The sequence below is a fragment of the Lupinus angustifolius genome, unplaced genomic scaffold, assembly GCF_001865875.1.
Source record: "Lupinus angustifolius cultivar Tanjil unplaced genomic scaffold, LupAngTanjil_v1.0 Scaffold_16_110, whole genome shotgun sequence".
Classification (NCBI taxonomy): domain Eukaryota; kingdom Viridiplantae; phylum Streptophyta; class Magnoliopsida; order Fabales; family Fabaceae; genus Lupinus; species Lupinus angustifolius.
Window position 1 is genome coordinate 81,965 of NW_017718958.1, and position 16,834 is coordinate 98,798.

The following is a 16,834-nucleotide window of genomic DNA, read 5'->3' on the forward strand; positions in this document are numbered from 1 at the left end:
ACTCTTCAGGAGAAATTGAAACTCGAAAAATGCAAGCAATTCAGGTTTGGCATTTGGAAAAAACTAAAAAAGTTATTGTGGAACTCAATGGTTATGGACAAGGCAATGACAATGGCTCAAACTTACTTGTGAGGTTTCTTGGTAAACTAGCTCAAAACTCAACAATTTGTCCTATTTATGTTAAAAGATGGGATTGGATGTCAAAGGATAATAGATACCAACAATGGAAATATATTGAGGTAATTATTTAAAAAATTTGCAATTTTAATAATTTTTTCCTATTGTCATTGAAAATTGACTAGCGTATTTAATAATGTGTGAAGGAAAATTTTGAGTTTGATTATGTTGCTGGAGTCAAATGGGCTATGAGTACTCTAGGTGAAAGATGGAGGGCCTATAAATATAGGTTAAGGTGTAAGTATTTCTATCCTAATAAAAGTAAGGAAGACATACTTGCTAATCCTCCTCCAGGTTTAGATTGTGCTGATTGGACTGCATTTGTGCATCATTATAAGGAGGATAAGATGAAGGTAAACATTATGTTGTGAAGTATTTAATTTCTCCAAGACTTGTATTTTTTTAATATAATGACTACAATGTTTGGCAATTGTAGAAACAAAGTTTGGCGAACACTAGAAGTCGCAAAAATCTTAAAGTTTCCCATGCTGGTGGTAGTATGAGCAATGCAAGGAGAGGTCGTCAAATGGTAAGTTGTCCTAGGTAATTGTATTATTGTAAAGAATGAAGTTTTGTGAATGTAAAAACTTATGTTTCATTGGTTGTGTTAGGAGCTAAAATTGCAAAGACCTGTATGTCGTGGTGAGGTTGTTTTGTCAACTTTATTGAAGAAGGATGGAAGCTATGTAAGCGAAGAAGGAAAAACTCTAGCTGTAAGTAATTTAAAGTCTTTTCATACATGATGTGTTACATATGTCCTAAAAAGTGTATCATTTTTAGAACCATTTCCTAAGTTGTGAAATGGATAATGGTATGCAGTTAGTTAGGTAGGCAAACGCATAATATCATTTTGTCCTTTCTGATTCTATTGATGCAATTTTCCATTATAGGTTACTGCCATGCAATTTGCATTTTGCCACTATATAAATTATTAATTTCTTGTTATTTAATAGGATAAAATATCAGAGCATTTACCTCAAGATCAAGAAAATGTCACTACTTCAGGTGTTTCATCAAAGGTATTTGCTCATCCTAATGATGCAATTGGAAAAGCATATGGAGCTGAACATTCAGGTCGAGTGCATGGTTTGGGCACTGGTATTTGTCCCTCCAGTGTTTTTGGAACGTCTAGACATTTTACTGGTTTTTTGAATTCTAGTGGCTCTAGTCAACATGTTGAAGACTTGAAGAAATATGTACAAACTTTAGAAGTAAAACTATCAGGGTATGAAGAGACCAAGGAGCAACTTGCACATACTCAGAATCGTTTGGCTACTCTTGAGAAGTTTCTAGTCGAAAAATTTGGTAGTGAGTTAACCACTTTCGCTCGTGATGTTCCACCATCTTAGATATGGTTTCTTAAAATTCATGAACTTATATGATCATAACATTTTGCATTTTGTGTTTATCAGCATTTTTGAATGTTAAACATTTGGTAATTGTATAAGATTCAATTTTATTATTATTAGCTAGCAAATATTTAATTTTATTATAAATTTACCATTATATTATTGAAAATAAAGATTGTGAGACAATGACACATTTGGATCATGAGAGGAGTATGTAAGAAAGTAACTTTAAATAAATTTAATTAGCCACGGATGTATTGTGGAAAAATAAGCAACTTAGCCACGGTTGTGGTGTGGCAAAATCAGAAACTTAGCCACGGTTCGACTGTAGCTGAATTAAACAGACTGTGGCTAAATAGATGTTACCACATTTCACAGAAATGTAGCGAAATAACATAATGACCGTGGCTAATTTTTAGCAACACCATTCCTTGCCACAACGACATTAAGTGTGGCCACTCAATCTAGCTACGGTTTTTCCCCACTTTAGCCACGGTTTCAACCGTGGCTAACAGGAAGTTTTATTGTAGTGCATGCTATTGGCCACCTGCATAATAATTGTCGCAGATTAACTAAAAAGAAGGTGGAAGAGGAGATTCCTAGGAAGATGGCATAAGAATCAGGCCCTAAAACAAGGCTCAATAAAGAGGATGAGGTTTCTAAAATAAATAAATAATTGATGATTTAGTCATCAATTTGGAGTTTGATAATAGGGAAGATGCAAGTCTGGAAGGGATAGAAAGAGTAGAGAATACTCCTGATAAGGAAGTAGGGAAAGATCATTCAGATAATGAGAACTTGGGGGATTCCTATGATCCCTCTGTGCCACAAAACATTGAAGACAATTTCATAGTGCGTGACACACAGGAATTGGAAAATCAAAATGCAGCCAAGGATATGCAGATAGCTGGCAGACTTTAGGCTGATGACACTATGGAGGAGGAAGAGGAGTTATTCACCCCTATTCTGTCAAAATCTAAAAAGAAAAATCTGAGAAAGAAAGGGATCACTGAGAGAACTCATTATACCCATAGGGGTGGGCACTTTAACACTGTCCAATGATAGTTCTCTATTGGAATTGATAGTTCTTATCGGAATGAGCTTCGAATGAAACTATTTGTGACCAATAATAGAGGGAACAATTTGCCTAATCTTTGGGGATTATACAGCTATGATCACTCCCCAACAGTTTTGCACAATTCTGCTCAGCACATCACTATATCAGTTACAATAGAAGACAAAAGGTGTAACATTTGTGATGTCTATGCTCATACTAATTACAACCAGAGAAGAAGCCTCTAGTCTGACCTTAATTCTTAGATAAATGTTAATGTTGGTCCTTGGAGTTGCATAGGGGACTTTAATGTAGTGCTTGGTGCTAATGAGACTAGAGGTCCTCGAATTCCTCATGCCCTGCCCTCAAATGAGTTCAAAACTTTCACTGACTGCTCTAACTTGATCCATCTTAGTACAAGAGGCAATTTGTTCACTTGGTCCAATAGGAGATCAGGGGTTGCTCTTATTGAAAAAAGGTTGGATTAGTTTGTGTAATGAGGACTGGCCAAGTGCTTGGAGTCAAACATCTTATTTTACTCTGCCTAGAATCTCCTCTGATCATCATCCTATTCTGCAATCTTCAAATTCTTCTATCAGGAGAGCCTTTCCTTTTCGGTTTCATAAGATGTGGATTCAGCACGAGGATTGTAGGAGGGTGGTGGAGAATATTTGGAACAGGTCTTGCTATGGTTGCCCTATGTATATACTCTCACAAAAGCTTAAGATTCTTAAGATGGAGCTAAAGTATTGGAACATAAATGTTTTTGGTAATATACATCTTAATTTCAAAAATGTTATGGCAGTTGTGGAGCTCATTCAGAATTCCAGGGTTTTCATGCCTAGCCAGGATTTGAAAGATCAGGAAAATCTGGCTCAGCACAACCTTATGCTTGCTCTTAAAGTTGAGGAATCCTTTTGGAAAGAAAAAGCTAGGATAAATTGGCAAACTAGTGGGGATAGAAACACTGCCTTTTTTCATAAAGTAACAAAAATAAGGCAAGCAATTAAGTCTCTAAATTTGCTAAATGATGGGAATAGAGTGCTAATGGATTAGGAGGAGATAGGAAATCATGTGCTGGATTACTTTCAGAATCTATTTGCATCTGAAAATTCCACCACGAAGAATTCTCTCATTCAAGAGGTGATTCCCAACCTGGTTTTTCAGGAGGAAAATGTCATGCTACCATGATGCCTTCTAAGGAGGATATCAGGAATGCAGTGTTTACTATATATGGTGATGGGGCCCTTGGGCCAGATGGATTTGGGGGAGTCTTTTTCCAAACTTTCTGGGATATAGTTGGGCATGATGTTTGTCTCTGAGTGTCTCAATTCTTCTCTCAGGGGTGGATTCTTCCAAACATGAATGCTAACTCTATTATTCTAATTCCAAAATTCCTTGGTGCAGACAGAGTTCATGATTTCAAGCCTATTGCTCTAGCAAACTTTCAATTCAAAATCATCACTAAGGTTCTGGCTAATAGGCTTGCCTCAATTGCCTCTAGAATTGTCTCACCTAATCAAAAGGGCTTCATAAGAGATAGAAACATCCAAGACTGCATTTGTCTAGCTTCTGAAGCAACAAACCTGCTGGATCACAAAACATTTTGTGGCAACCTGATTTTAAAACTAGACATATCAAAGGCCTTTGACACTATAGATTGGGAATTTCTAATGGACACTCTCAGGGTTTTGGTTTTAGCCACAAATTTATCTCTTGGATTCATGCTATTCTTCACTCGGGTAGACTCTCAATTAGTGTTAATAGGCACAATGTGGGCTATTTTGGTTTCAAGAAATGGGTTAGACAGGGGGATCCTCTATCCCCTCTGCTGTTTTCTCTTGCTGAGGAGGTCTTGAGCAGGGGTATCTTAAATCTAGTGACTCGTGGCAAGTTGAGCACAATCAGTGGTCCTTCATCTCTTCAAACATTGAGCCATGTGCTATATGTTGATGGTGTTCTTATATTCTGCAAGGGAGTAAAAAGAGAGCTTAGGGAACTCAAACTCCTTCTCACATCTTATACCCAAGCATCTGGCCAGAACATAAATGCCTCAAAGAGTCAATTCTTTACTACAAGCTCTAATCCTAGGAAAATATTTAATCTTTCTTCCTTCCTTGGTTTTAATGTTGGATCTCTCCCCTTCACATACCTTGGTGTCCCTGTGTTCAAAGGAAAGCCTAAAAAGGCTCATCTCCAACTAATAGTTGAAAAAATAACTCAGAAGTTGACAACTTGGAAAGGTTCCTGCCTATCAATCATGGGCAAAGTGGAGTTAGTTAAATCAGTTATTCAAAACATACTGGTTTATTCATTTCACATATATGTTTGGCCTGCTCAGTTACTTAAAGCTCTAGATAAATAGATTAGAAACTTCATTTGGGCAGGGGATACTGAAGTCAGAAAGTTAGTCACTGTTAATTGGCAACAAGTTTGCTCCCCAACCCAGGTTGTGGTCTTGGTGTCAAGTCCATAGCTAAGATGAACAAAGCCTCTCTCATTAAGCTCTCTTGGACTATGCTATCTTCAAGCAAAGATTGGGTTGTGCTCTTTAGGAAGAGGTTTGGTAGGGACTGCAGAATTTCTCCTAGATACTACAAATCATCAATTTGGCCTGACATTAAGGCAAATTGGACATATGTCCATCTCAATTCCATTTGGCTAGTTGGGGATGGAGCCAAAATAAAATTCTGGACAGACAATTGGTTAGGCTCAACTTTGGTGGATCTTTTGAACATTCCTTTAGATCTTGCACCTGATCTGAAAGCCTATGTTGTTGACTTCATTCATCAGGGTAGATGGACAACTCCTAGAAAATTGGTGGAGCTTTTCCCGGATGTTTCACAAGCAATCTCGAGGACCTTAATTCCAATTCGAGAGGATAAGATGGTTTGGCATGGCACAACTGATGGCAATCTGTCTCTTAAAGATGCCTACTCTAACATATCTTCCCAAGCTAATCCAGTGAAATGGTTCAAAGAAATTTGATCGACTATAATTCCCCCCTCTAAATCATTCATAGCTTGGAGATGGAAACACAATAAAATTCCTACGGATGAGAACCTTCAGAAAAGAGGATGTAATTTAGTTTCAATGTGTAGTCTATGTAACAAAAATCTTGAGTCCTTTAATCACATCTTCCTTAACTGTGCTTTTGCTCAATATTTTTGGTGATGGCTGAATTATACCTTCTCCATCAACATAGACACTTCCTCCTGCTCTGCTCTTTGGAGGATACGCAACAGGGATTAAAGTTCTCAGACAAAAGAGGTCTTCTCAATTTGCATAATTCATATAATTGCTGCAATTTGGTTTTGTAGAAACAAAGCCAGATTTGGTGATAGATTAATCCCAGTTGATAGAGGTTTGGACAAGCTAAAGCTGGACATTACTTTTGCTGCTAAGAATTCAAAGTCATATGCAAATAATATGCCTGTAGAATTTGCCATTTTGAGGGACCTAAACATCCCTTTGTGTTTCAATAGAAGTCCAAACATAAGGGAGATAATTTGGCATCCTCCTACTATAGGTTGGCTCAAGGTTAACACAGATGGCGCAGCCTAGGATAGTTCTGGTTTGGCTGGAGGGGGAGGCATTTTCAGAGACCACTTTGGGAGATTTGTGGCATGTTTTGCTGCTTTCTATGATATACAATCTGCTCTTTATGCTGAGCTTCTTTCTGCTTGAAGAAGAGAACAATCTGCTCTTTATGATTTCCTTATGCTTGCAGAAGAGAACAACAAAAAATCGATAACTTGCTTGAAGAGAGAAACTAAAAACAAAAGAGAAAAAAAATGTAACTTATGGAGAAGAATGAAGGTAAGAGAAATAATAAACTCAGTGATATGTATTATTATGTGAGGTCTTGTTTTTGAATTTGAAACGATTCTGCTCACTAAAACAAGCGTTTAACAGCGCTTATTGAGAAGTGTTGTTAAATATATGAAGTTTTAACAGCGTTTTGCTTCAATAACCGTTGTTAAAGATAACACATTTAACAATGCTTATCAAAGAAGTGCTGCTAAATAAATGAAGTATGACCTTTAACAACGCTTGCTTCAATAAGCGCTGTTAAAGATAACACTTTTAACAGTGTTTTCTTCAATAAGTGTTGTTAAAGATAACACATTTAACATCGCTTATTGAAGAAGTGTTGTTAAATATATGAAGTGTGATCTTTAACAGCGATTTCTTCAATAAACATCGTTAAAGATAATACCGTTAATAGCATTTACTTAAATAAGAGTTGTTAATTCTCTTCTGTCTTACATTTAACAGCATTCAACACATAAGTGATGTTGAATGATCGTTGTTAAATACCAATTCTGGTGTAGTGCTGCTAAATACAATAGGATTTATGACAAGAGAAAACAAGTGATTTGTTGAAAAATCCACCATGCCACAAAGAACACAAGATGATGGGTCTTGAGTTCCTAAGACTCCTTAACGAGCAAGAGGTTCAATTTTGTTGGGACACCCTCCAAACAATTATGCACGCTAGACATCTCATCTTTGATGGTCCATTACATGACCATAAAAGATTAAAGAAGTCCTTGTCATAAGGTACACTCTTCTGAAGAAGCACCTTATAAGCATTACTCACTGAGTATAGACCTTCTTTATCATACATCCAATTTCAACCATCCGTAGTGTCTTGAACAAGTCTTACAGCTTCAACAACTATTACATCTTCCTTAATTGTGCTTTTGCTCAATATTTTTGGTGATGGCTGAATTATACCTTCTCCATCAACATAGACACTTCCTCCTGCTCTGCTCTTTGGAGGATACGCAACAGGGAGTGGAGCTCTCAGACAAAAGAGGTCTTCTCAATTTGCATAATTCATATAATTGCTGCAATTTGGTTTTGTAGAAACAAAGCCAGATTTGGTGATAGATTAATCCCAGTTGATAGAGGTTTGGACAAGCTAAAGCTGGACATTACTTTTGCTGCTAAGAATTCAAAGTCATATGCAAATAATATGCCTGCAGAATTTGCCATTTTGAGGGATCTAAACATCCCTTTGTGTTTCAATAGAAGTCCAAACATAAGGGAGATAATTTGGCATCCTCCTACTATAGGTTGGCTCAAGGTTAACACAGATGGCGCAGCCTAGGATAGTTCTGGTTTGGCTGGAGGGGGAGGCATTTTCAGAGACCACTTTGGGAGATTTGTGGCATGTTTTGCTGCTTTCTATGATATACAATCTGCTCTTTATGCAGAGCTTCTTTCTGCTTGAAGAAGAGAACAATCTGCTCTTTATGATTTCCTTATGCTTGAAGAAGAGAATAACAAAAAATCGATAACTTGCTTGAAGAGAGAAACTAAAAACAAAAGAGAGAAAAATGTAACTTATGGAGAAGAATAAAGGTAAGATAAATAATAAACTGAGTGATATGTATTATTATGTGAGGTTTTGTTTTTGAATTTGAAACGATTCTGCTCACTAAAACAAGCGTTTAACCATCCTTATTGAGAAGTGTTGTTAAATATATGAAGTTTTAACAGCGTTTTGCTTCAATAACCGTTGTTAAAGATAACACATTTAACAATGCTTATCAAAGAAGTGCTGCTAAATAAATGAAGTATGACCTTTAACAACGCTTGCTTCAATAAGCGCTGTTAAAGATAACACTTTTAACAGTGTTTTCTTCAATAAGTGTTGTTAAAGATAACAAATTTAACATCGCTTATTGAAGAAGTGTTGTTAAAGATATGAAGTGTGATCTTTAACCGCGATTTCTTCAACAAACATCGTTAAAGATAATACCTTTAATAGCATTTACTTAAGTAAGAGTTGTTAATTCTCTTCTGTCTTACATTTAACAGCATTCAACACATAAGTGATGTTGAATGATCGTTGTTAAATACCAATTCTGGTGTAGTGCTGCTAAATACAATAGGATTTATGACAGGAGAAAACAAGTGATTTGTTGAAAAATCCACCATGCCACAAAGAACACAAGATGATGGGTCTTGAGTTCCTAAGACTCCTTAACGAGCAAGAGGTTCAATTTTGTTGGGACACCCTCCAAACAATTATCCACGCTAGACATCTCATCTTTGATGGTCCATTACATGACCATAAAAGATTAAAGAAGTCTTTGTCATAAGGTACACTCTCCTGAAGAAACACCTTATAAGCATTACTCACTGAGTATAGACCTTCTTTATCATACATCCAATTTCAACCATCTGTAGTGTCTTGAACAAGTCTTACAGCTTCAACAACTATTACATCTTCCTTAAGTGTGCTTTTGCTCAATATTTTTGGTGATGGCTGAATTATACCTTCTCCATCAACAAAGACACTTCCTCCTGCTCTCCTCTTTGGAGGATACACAACAGGGAGTGGAGCTCTCAGACAAAAGAGGTCTTCTCAATTTGCATAATTCATATAATTGCTGCAATTTGGTTTTGTAGAAACAAAGCCAGATTTGGTGATAGATTAATCCCAGTTGATAGAGGTTTGGACAAGCTAAAGTTGGACATTACTTTTGCTGCTAAGAATTCAAAGTCATATGCAAATAATATGCCTGCAGAATTTGCCATTTTGAGGGACCTAAACATCCCTTTGTGTTTCAATAGAAGTCCAAACATAGGGGAGATAATTTGGCATCCTCCTACTATAGGTTGGCTCAAGGTTAACACAGATGGCGCAACCCAGGATAGTTCTGGTTTGGCGGGAGGGGGAGGCATTTTCAGAGACCACTTTGGGAGATTTGTAGCATGTTTTGCTGCTTTCTATGATATACAATCTGCTCTTTATGCTGAGCTTCTTTCTGCTTTATTGGCAATTGAACTTGCTCATGCAAAAGGTTGGAAGTACTTATGGATAGAGAGTGATTCAACTTTAGTGGTGGGAATTCTCAAAGGAAGTATACATCCTCCTTGGAGTCTATCACCAAGGTGGAGTATTTGTAAAACATTATTGTCTTCTATGTCTTGGAAGGTTTCTCACATATTCAGGGAAGGGAATTCTTGCTAATCATGGCTTAAGATCTACATCTTTTACTTGGTGAGATTCAATCCCAACTATAATTTTTTTGGATTGTAATAGATACTGGTTGGGGCTACCCAGCTATAAGTTCACAAACTTGTAATGGCTTCTTTTTCTTTCTTTATTAAATTCCTTGGGATGCTTTAGCATCCTTGCTTAAAAAAAAGTGGATCCCTCCTCATAAAAATAAACCTAAATCAAATACGATGCATGCTAAAGATTATTCTAACAACTTCTAGCGGGAAATTGAGTCTATGTATTTTAGATAGATGAGTGACATCCTTTATTTTTTATACACTTTATATTATTTAAGCATAATTGTGTATTGAAATCCTATCTCCCTTTTGCTTGCTCTCTTCTATTTCACAATCACAACACAAAACAAACTATCACTCAAGCTAATACCATAGTAGGCAGAACTAATACATTTTTAATATAAGACAATGGACTAATGCATCACAGTGGAGTCCATTACCAATATATAGTGAGCGTTAATAACATTATTTCTTATAAATCAAATTTACCCTATAATGAATATGTTTCATAGGTTTTAAGTCTTCCATTTTTTTCATTGGTTTCCACAATTCAATTCACAAGACCCTAAACAAATAAAATATAAATTTGTATCGGAAAATAATGTATTTATATTTTAAGAAGTAATCCATAATATTTCAATATAGAGTTACTTTTTTTCTTTTTATTTCTTACTTATACAGGTGTTTTAACAAGACTAACAAAATTAACATTAGTGTTTGCGTTCAGACATGTATTACTACAAGGTAGAAATTGATGTATGGGAAAAAACTGTTGTTCAAATAAACGCCAATGAAAATACTTATGCGTGTGTTGGGGTGGCTGAACGCTGAGGAATGGTGTGGTTCTAATACCAGAATAAACACTTTATGTGTGTGAACTACTAACCAGTTGATGCGAAGGCTGAAAATCAAGCTCACACGCTACCCCCATATATGGTTTTGGAGTATCAGATAATACACAAGGTGGGACAAGCTTGCCAGTTATAGATGAAAAGTTCAAGTATCATAAAAGATATTTGGCCTCTAGATCAATTTAGAACTTCAATCATAACTACTTATAGTAAACTTTCACTTTATTTGATTCAAAATAACATAAAACTTAGACGTAATTTTTTCCTAGAAGAAAATCATTCATTCCTATATAACTTTAATATGGAAAATTAGTACTTAGTAGATCTATGATATTAGTATTTATTAGTTAGTAGCTGTACTACTCAATAGTGTACTTAAAGTAGTTGATGGATGGTGCATGACATCTAAAAATTTACCGGCCAATAATATAACATGTTTGAATTTTTTGGCCATGTTTAATTGAAAGAAGAACTATACGAAAGCCTAGTTCATAAGTCTAAGTCTAAGTTGTACATGTATTAATGGCATGCGCTTTTCTTTATGGTAGAAATATGAGTTCATGCAGGGCTTTCTCATCACAAGCTCTATTTTCATCAACCTCATTTTTGAAAAGTAGAGATGGGGAAATCACATAAGTGTGTTTGTGTGATAGCTGTGATATTTGTAGTGGTGATAGGAATAGCAGAATGTAGACAATTCCAAAAAAATGAACTAGTTGACGAGTTTGGAGGTGGTGGCTTAGGAGGTGGTGGTGGTGGTGGTGGCGCAGGAGGAGGAACAGGAGGTGGAAATGATGGTGGCATTGGAGGAGGTGGTGGTGTCGGAGGAGGACGTGGTGGCGGCATTGGAGGAGGTGGTGTTGCTGTTGGTGTGGTATAGGAGGAGGAATTGGAGGTAGACGTGGTGGTGGCATTGGAGGAGGAGGTGGTGCTGGTGGTGGCACATGAGGAGGAATAGGAGGTGGACATGGTGGTGGCATTGGAGGAGGTGGTGGTGCTGGAGGTGGTGTAGGAGGAGGACTTGGAGATAGACATGGTGGTGGAATTGGAGAGGTGGTGGTGGTGCAGGAGGAGGAATTGGAGGTGGTGCAGGGGGAGGTGTTGTTGATGGCTTAGGAGGTGGTGGAGGTGCAGGTGGAGGGGCTGGAAGAGGAGAAGGTAGAGGCTCTAGTGGTGGTGCAGGTGGAGGCTCTAGTGGTGGTGGTGCAGGTGGAGCTTCTAGTGGTGGCTCTGGAGGTGGTGGAGGCTTTGGAGGTGGTGTTGGTGTAGGCGGAGGCGCTGGTGAAGGCAAACGGCTTTGGAGATGGTGCAGGTGGAGGTGCTAGTGGTGGTTTTTGAATTAACACATTATTATACTTATACTATTATGCACTATAATCTTCATTCTTGAAGTAAGTACGTACCATGCACTATAAACTGTTGATGAAAAATAAATGAAATTTCTCTTTAAAGCTTTATAGGCTTTCAACTAGAGTTAACATGATATTATCACTTGAACAAAGATAATCTCTATTAATGGAGATATATGTACATGTTTGTTCAATTATTTTTAAAAGTAAAAGTATAATTTTATGCAATCAAAGATATATGTGTCTCTTTTTGTTTTTGAAGTATTTGTCTCTCCATTAATAGAGAGGATCCTAACTTCTATTATTTAGAGCAAAAAACTCAAAGATAGCACACTTCCCTCTCATATGAGTATATCTCTCATTTCCTCTCCCGGAATATAGGGAAGTTCTATGATTGTATCCCTTTTATTTAAAGTGAGATTAAACTTATACCCTTAAAATTCAAAGGATAAAATCATTTCTCTCTCGCAGTTGGAGTGAGACTCCTCTCCAATAATGGAGAGGGAAGTTGTGTGAAATAGCAATATAAAAGCAACATACATTAACATTTGTATCTTTTTATTTAAAGTTAGATTACATTTTTACCCTTAAAATTCAAATGAAAAACTCACTTCCCTCTCCAATGAGGGGTGTCTCTCATATGTGATAGTAAAAGCTTGTGCAAATGTGAGGAGGAATCCAAAAGTTTTATGTGTCTCTATATTAATTCAATGATGTTTTGTCAAATACCTAAATGTATTAGTATGACAATTAATGAGAAATTAAATAAGGTTTATTATTTATTATTAGGCAAAATCTTATTGGGTGAATTTAGAGACATAAAAAACTTTTGATTTAGAGAATTTGAGTTTTATGAGGAATTGAGGATAGCCATTTCTTCTTTTTGACCAAGAACCACGTGGCTCCACCAGGATAATATTACCACTCTATTTCCTCAATTTCAATTTCTTGAATTAATCTAGTTGTAACTTGTAACACAATATTTTTGGAGTTTAATTAGTATTTTATTATGTTTTGTCGTTGACATGTTTCAAAGTAAATGAAGTTTTTACATGTATCTAAAACCTCATGGAAAAATCAAACTATAAGGGTAAGTTATCTCCTTATAATTTGTGTAGAAGAAAACATCAACCTTAAGAATATAAAATTAAGGATTGAAAAGGCAAATAAAACTTTGAAAAACATAAACACATTATTTCATAACTATATATTAGGTACTTAACTCTCTAATAAAATTTTAATATTTCATTTACTTTTTTTACCTCACTTCTGTTAGGAAAATCTAATTAGTTTATTAAATATAAAACAACAAATAAGTCTTAATCCTAATAACTAAGTTCAGTTACATACTTACATACATCGAGTGACACCATAATAAAATTATTTTAGTTTAGTAAAGATAACGAATACAAAAACATTATTAGCAAATCAAACTCCGAGTCTCCTTTTAGTATGGTTTGTGCCATATTTATTAATTGAATTATGATCCGACCAAACTAGATTGGTAATGTTGGACTCATTAGCAAAGAGCATAGAGGTACAAGTGAGATGACAGATTTAGACTTTAAGGCAATGGTTTTATGAGTTTTTAGAAATTAAAAATTCTTTAACTTATTCTTCCACACTCAATGTGTATGAGACTTTACAATTGAATATATGTAACAATTTCTCCACAAGTGTAAGTACTAAACACTTATCAGTCTTTTTCCCGTTAAGTTCATTATGTTAGACAAACCATTAACTCAGATATCACTTGAGTTGTTGGACTCGTCCGTAATCATGGAGTCTCATTACTTTTGGACATGAGAAGATTGAAGAGCCATAAGTGAGACATCATATCTTGAAACAAAACCTTAAGACAATGGTTTCATAAGTCTTTTTTTACTTATCCTCTCATATAGGATGTAGGACTTCACACTTAAATATCATCATGTTAAATAAAATCAAAGTTTAATTAAAGCAAATAGGCTTATTAGTGGAGCAAAGAATACAAATTTAGAAAGACAAAAATTATTGAAACCTAAAACATTAGTTATGTTTTTATAATATATTAAATGAGTCATTTTATTCTCCATTCCTTAACTATAAATTGGTAAGTGTGGCCATCCCACTTTTATTAAACATTTTCTTTGTGTTGGACCGGACTGCGGCCGAGGAGCCTCCAACCACCGGGGAGTTCCATTGCCCTTAAGGCATTAGTTCCATGGGCCTTTCCTACTTATAAACCCTTTCACTCCTCCCCGCATATCCAATGTGGGACTTTACACTTGAATAAACCCAACAATCTCCCCCTCAAGTGTGGGTACCACACACTTTTCGGTCCGCTCCCCCTTGAGTCCACCATGTCCCAGCCGAACCATCGGCTCTGATACCACTTGTTGGACCAGACTGCGACCGGGGAGTTCCATTGTTACATGGGTATGGGAAGAATGAAGAGTCACAAGTGAGACACCGCGTCTTGAACCAAAACCTTAAGGCATTAGTTCCATGGACATTTCCTTCTTATAAACTCTTCCACTCCCCCGCATATCCAATGTGGGACTTCACACTTGAATAAACCCAACACTTTGTAATAGTAATGCATATACTATTAATTAAATTTCCTTTATAAACATTTTCATACATAGAATAACATATTATATATGAATAAGAACTTGGTGTAGTTGTATAAAATTTTATTAGATCCTTAAATATGTTCGATCCTCCAGAACAATAATAAAAAAAGGCAAAAAAAAATAACAAAAATTGGGCAGATGATCTACTATATTTATTGTACTTGTATAGTTTAGACTAGATTTCAATTCTGAAATAAACTCTCTCAAATTGCTTTCTTAACAGCTAGCTAAGAATTTGGTAGTTAGGTCACATGATGCTGTCATCCCGCTATCTCTATTAATTAGTACCATATAGCTTTCTTTCATTTTGAAAATGAAAGTGATTCTAATAGAAATATATGCTGCAGACTATTCCATTAGAAATATAGAATCTATACAAAATGAACAAGATTAGAAATGGGGATTTGTATTTGGGAGAAAGTAAAATGAAATGCTATTGAGTATAAGATTCTATTTATAGGACTAGAGGATAATCAAATAATAATGATTTTAATCAAAATTAAATATTAAGTAAATGACGAAGTTAAATTAGATCCGTCTAAATAATATATAATCATATTAAAATAAACCTAAACCTAAATCAAATACCATGCATGCTAAATATCATTCTAAAAACTTCTACCGAGAAATTTTTTATTTTTTATTTTTTGATTAGCAATAATATTCATTAATGGTAAAAAGAAGACAACTAGAAGGGTTTGATAACTATTCCACAAAAGAGAATTTGAAGCTAGGGAAACATGCATTGAGAATGTTCCAAGAATGCACAAAAATTAAATTCATTACCACATCTATATGATCCAGAGTATTTTCAAATAATATTTTGTTCCTAACCAGCCAAATATTCTATATAGTGACGAACCATAGTGATATCCATTGTTTCTTGCACCTTTTGTCCATCCTCGATATATTAGCATGGAAATATAAATCGCCCTTGACATCATTAAGGATAACTGAAAGAAGACCAAACCAAGAGTAGAGGTTCTGCACTACGCCAGAATAGCAAAACAATAGCGCTTAAAATTATCATTTAACAGCGCTTTTGTGGCGCTTTCTATGTGAACGCAGTAGTACATAAGGTTATATTCAACAAAATTTTTTGAAGCGCTGTAGAAAGTAGACATTTAACATGACCATAAAAGGTTATATTCAAACAATTATCCACGCTAGACATCTCATCTTTGATGGTCCATTACATGACCATAAAAGATTAAAGAAGTCCTTGTCATAAGGTACACTCTCCTGAAGAAGCACCTTATAAGCATTACTCACTGAGTATAGGCCTTCTTTATCTACATCCAATTTCAACCATCCTTAGTGTCTTGAACAAGTCTTAGAGCTTCAACAACTATTACAAGTTTGTCAATTTCCTCTTGTTCCCAATGAAACAAGCTCCTTCTCCATTTATGATTCCAAAACCATATACCATTTCTCCATTCGCCAAAAGAGCTAATAGTTTCATCTTTGTCCAAAGTCACATGAAACAATCTTACAAAAGAGTTTTTAAGTAAATTCCCCCCACCCAAAGATCTGACCAAAATTCAGTGGAATGCCCAGAACCCACATTCCTTCTAATACTCTCCCCCAACCAGCCGTGTTAACTTCGTGCTCCTTACCACCAAGTTTACCTAAATCTCTTCACCATGATGAGCCCCTTTTGAGTAAATCATGGTCTCCAAACCCATCATTATAAAATATCTTCTCCTCATATCTAGACCTTAACACTTTCACTCAAAGAGAATTTATCTCCAATAATATTCTTCACCTCCATTTACCTAAAAGAGCAAGATTAAACAAATACAGATTTTTAATTCTGAACCCTCATCCCTCTTTAGAGCTACACACTTTCTTCCAACTTACCCAATGTATACCTTTACTCTCCCTCATTTCCCAAAAGGAATGTCTTTGAATTTTGCCAAGTTCATTTATCACAGAAGTAGGTGCTTTAAAGAAAGAAAAGAAATAGATAGGTAAAGAGCATAGTACCAACTTAAGGAGAGTTACCCATCCACCAAAAGAAATAAGTTTATGATGCCAAAGAGAGAGTTTCTTCTTAAAAGAAGTAATAATAGGAGACCAAGTGAAGAGCATTTTCAAGTTAGCACCAAGAGGCAAATTGAGTCTATGTATTTTAGATAGATGAGTTACATAGTTTATTTTTTATACACTTTATATTATTTAAGCATAATTGTATATTGAAATCCTCTCTCCCTTTTGCTTACTCTCTTGTATTTCGCAATTATTATTATTATTATTTTTAAACAAAAATATATTAATAAGGACAAGAAAATCACCACACAAAACAAACTATCACTCAAGCTAATACCATGGTCGGCAGAACTAATACATTTTTAATATAAGACAATGGACTAATACATCATAGTTGAGTCCATTACCAATATAT

General features: G+C 35.5%; 1 protein-coding gene and 1 long non-coding RNA gene across 2 annotated transcripts; both read left to right on the forward strand.

The window, feature by feature from the left end:
* The first annotated feature begins 8 nt into the window (after window positions 1–8).
* Window positions 9–1,606, forward strand: LOC109338009. Its single transcript, XM_019575130.1, has 5 exons — window positions 9–239; window positions 324–530; window positions 614–706; window positions 789–890; window positions 1,131–1,606. The coding sequence occupies exons 1-5, from the start codon at window positions 30–32 to the stop codon at window positions 1,524–1,526; spliced, it is 1,008 nt and encodes a 335-aa protein (XP_019430675.1). The 5' UTR covers window positions 9–29; the 3' UTR covers window positions 1,527–1,606.
* Window positions 1,607–11,709: 10,103 nt separating this feature from the next.
* LOC109337996 lies at window positions 11,710–11,912 on the forward strand. Its single transcript, XR_002106499.1, has 2 exons — window positions 11,710–11,747; window positions 11,785–11,912. It is a non-coding gene; the product is annotated as an uncharacterized LOC109337996 (long non-coding RNA).
* Window positions 11,913–16,834: the final 4,922 nt, after the last annotated feature.